The sequence below is a fragment of the Leptopilina boulardi genome, unplaced genomic scaffold, assembly GCF_019393585.1.
Source record: "Leptopilina boulardi isolate dan_hultmark-lab unplaced genomic scaffold, ZJU_Lbou_2.1 LbouV2_330, whole genome shotgun sequence".
Lineage (NCBI taxonomy): Eukaryota > Metazoa > Arthropoda > Insecta > Hymenoptera > Figitidae > Leptopilina > Leptopilina boulardi.
In genome coordinates, this window is record NW_026137897.1 from 1,770,485 (window position 1) to 1,774,035 (window position 3,551).

The 3,551-nt window shown below is 28.3% G+C and overlaps 1 protein-coding gene across 1 annotated transcript; it reads left to right on the forward strand.

Annotated features, from left to right (window-relative positions):
• The first annotated feature begins 257 nt into the window (after positions 1–257).
• On the forward strand, positions 258–2,218 carry LOC127285173 (UDP-glucosyltransferase 2-like). The gene is made up of 5 exons (XM_051311039.1): positions 258–721; positions 783–1,205; positions 1,279–1,510; positions 1,590–1,815; positions 1,908–2,218. Exons 1-5 carry the CDS (start codon positions 329–331, stop codon positions 2,191–2,193), a joined length of 1,560 nt encoding a protein of 519 aa, XP_051166996.1. The 5' UTR covers positions 258–328; the 3' UTR covers positions 2,194–2,218.
• Positions 2,219–3,551: the final 1,333 nt, after the last annotated feature.

The following is a 3,551-nucleotide window of genomic DNA, read 5'->3' on the forward strand; positions in this document are numbered from 1 at the left end:
CTCGCATAAAATGTTTAACTTGAAAAAAAAAGTTGAAAATTTTTAAATAAAACAGAAAAAAATTCATTCTTTAAATAATAAATGTATTGTAAAATACATTTGCTACATTCTGCCGATAACTTGAACCGTATGACACAAATTGATAACGTAAATGAGATGTAACGTTAAAAAAGATATATTACATCACCTCAGATAAAAGAACATCTAAGTGAAGACCAAAGAAACACAAGAGAAAGTAGTTTCAGTGCGTCAGTGAACGAAGTAAGATATAAACTTGTACGAAGAAAGTAAATATACTCACTATTCAAGTATACAAGACACTATAAAAATGTTTTTGATATTGTTGTATACTTTATACTCAATTCTTCTACAACTTGAAGCTAAAAGAATTTTGGCAATATTCCCACTCAATGAAAAGAGTCACAACAATGTATTGGATGCATTGGCAATAGGTTTGGCAAAACGAGGTCATCAAATTGATGTTATAACTCACTTCGAGAAGAAAAATCCACCAGTTAATTATAAAACAATTATTAATCTAAACGGTACAAGAGATGATTTTGTGAATAACCTAACAATCGAATATTGTACCAAACAAACCGATGATTCTATACCATTTTATGCTTTTACTGCCGGCAATGAAATTTGTAATCTAATGTCACTTAAAAGTATGCAAAAAGTGATTCAAAATCCAAAGGTGTATGATCTTGTTATCACAGAGGTAATAATAAAAATTTATTTATATTTTTTATCAAAATTACAACAAACAAAAAAAATATTAGGTATTTGGAGCGAATTGTTACATTGGATTTGGATATATTTTTAAAATACCTGTAGTAACTGTTGCAACTAATTTGGGATTATCGTGGACTGGAGATGGTGTAGGAAGTCCAACGGCAACAGCAACTTTTGCCGATGTATTAATGGATAAATATGAAATTTTAACATTTTGGGATCGTTTAAAAAATACAATGATTTCTCAAATAAGTAAGTATAGATTTTTTTCATATACAGAAAAAGCGCAAACAGAAGCAATAAGAAAATATTTAAATCCAAATATACCAAATATAAGAGAAATTGAGAAAATAGTAGCTCTAACTTTTGTCAATTCTTATCATAATCCATTTGGAATTAGAGCTTTAACTCCAGGAATGATTGAAATTGGAGGATTACATATAGAAGGAAACAATGAAAAATTATCACCGGTAAAAAGTTAAGTTATAATAACAAAAATTCAAAAAATACAAATTAAAAAAAAATTTTATGTATACACTATAGGATTTGGAACGATGGATGAATGAAAGTACTCACGGTGTCATTTATTTCTCACTAGGATCTATGGTACTAATAGAAACATTACAAGAAAATTCTCTTTTATCAATTTATCAAGTTTTTTCAAAAATTTCGCCAATGAGAGTTTTAATGAAAATCGTAGACAAGAAAAAACTTCCTTCAGGAATTCCGAAAAATATACGAATACCTTCTTGGATCCCTCAGATACCAGTATTAAGTATGTGATAATAAAACTTTCTTTTATTAAAGAAGATTATAATTTAATCGTAAATTAACTCTCAATTTTTTTTTTGCAGAACATAGAAATACAAAATTGTTCATAACTCATGGCGGTATGTTAGGAATACAAGAAGCACTGTACTACCAAATTCCTGTAATAGGAATACCATTATACGGAGATCAATTTAGAAATATTGCAACTTTGACAAGTAAAAACGTTGCTGTTGAAATAAATTACAAAAACATAACAAGAGAATCTTTAACTGAAGCACTGACAACTATTCTTAACGACACAAAATATAAGTAATTAAAAATATTTTTAAAACCAGAAAATTTTGAAAGAAAACTTAGCCAAGTTGTTAAAGAATATTAAAGTAATTTTTACTATTTTCTAGAGAGGCTGTAATTTATGAATCTAAACTATTTCGCGATCGACCAATGAAGGCAATGGACACAGCCATATTTTGGGTGGAATACGTCATGAGAAATGGAGCAACAACATTAAGATCACCAGCCGTAAACATGCATTGGTGGCAAGCAGAACTATTAGACGTATACGGTTTCATTTCATTATGCTGTATTATAACAACTTATTCATTAATATTTCTACTAAAAAAAATTATTCAAATAACTTTTAAACTTGTGAGAAATACAAAAGAAGATGATAAGAAATACAATTAAAAAATAAAGAAACAATAATAATAAAACGAAATTTTTAAAAAGAAGCCCATCATTCATATATGTGATTGTTTGACAAGAGAAAAAGTTAATGAATTATAAAAAAAAAAAAAAATTAAAAGCAATTTTTTTAAATACACAGAGATACATCGTTCTTGGGGGGCCAATACAAGAGTTAAGATTTCGCTTGATCATTTCGATCGCGCGGGGTTCGCCTTTATGTGCATATTATGTATTTATTATGGTGGACTACCAAGAACTGGCATGGCAAAACCGTAGTAGCCGTTCCTTCTTGTCGACTATTCAAGTCGGTTGTCTGCCAACGTTCGTCGAGTCCTTTAGCTCATTAATTGACACCGCGATACTTGCCGCCGATCCTGGTGGTCCCCTTACGATCGACGATATACATATACAATATATATATATATATATATATATATATATACTACTCTCTTAAAACCTTTCCCTCGATTTTGATCCTCCCTTCTCTCTCACAGTTCTGATACTCCTTTTACCCTCCTTCCTTTCTCTTTCCTCAACAAGCACCAAATAAGAAATCCCGAGGGTTCGATTATGCGAATGAACGAGCATATGATTTGATTCCATTCTAAGACTGGTTCGAAGAGTCTCGTTTTTTTCTGTCGAGCGTGTTAATGCAATGCTGCTAAACGACCAAAAGAAGTGACACAGTTAACATTCCCCGTTTCTCAATGATCATCATTTTTCGCAATCAATCTCATTGATTCAAAAATTTCTTCATAAAACAAATTTAAATTAACAAATTTTAAATTAGAATCTTACAATTTTTTCACAAGTTATATAATTAATCAACAAGAATAGATCAGAAATTTATTTCCCATATTTAATCGAAAGCTATTTAACCCAACTATAAGCAATAAAATTACGTTAATTACTTTTATCCATTAGAGATAAATATATTTTAATAATCTCTTATCATCAATATTCTGACGATTTTCATTGAAAAATTAATGTATATTATAATTTAAAAATTATGCAAATATTGATATTTTTTGCTGAAAATAATAACAGACTGTCAATAAAATGATAAGTGATAAGACACTAAAATTAAGGAATTCTTTTTTATATAAACTGTGTGGAATTTTTATAATTTTGTGTTTACATAAAGTGACATATTTTTAACTTTTCTCACCAATATATATTGTGAAGTAATGATTAATTAAAAAGGTAATATGAATTTAAAGATAAGAAAATGATAAAAATTTAAAAAAAATGTGAAATAAAAGAAGATTAAGAGAAAAATGAGATTCAATATAATTATATCAGAAAATAAAGTAAAATGAACATTTTTGTCACTAATTATAAATTGAAGTACTTAAAAC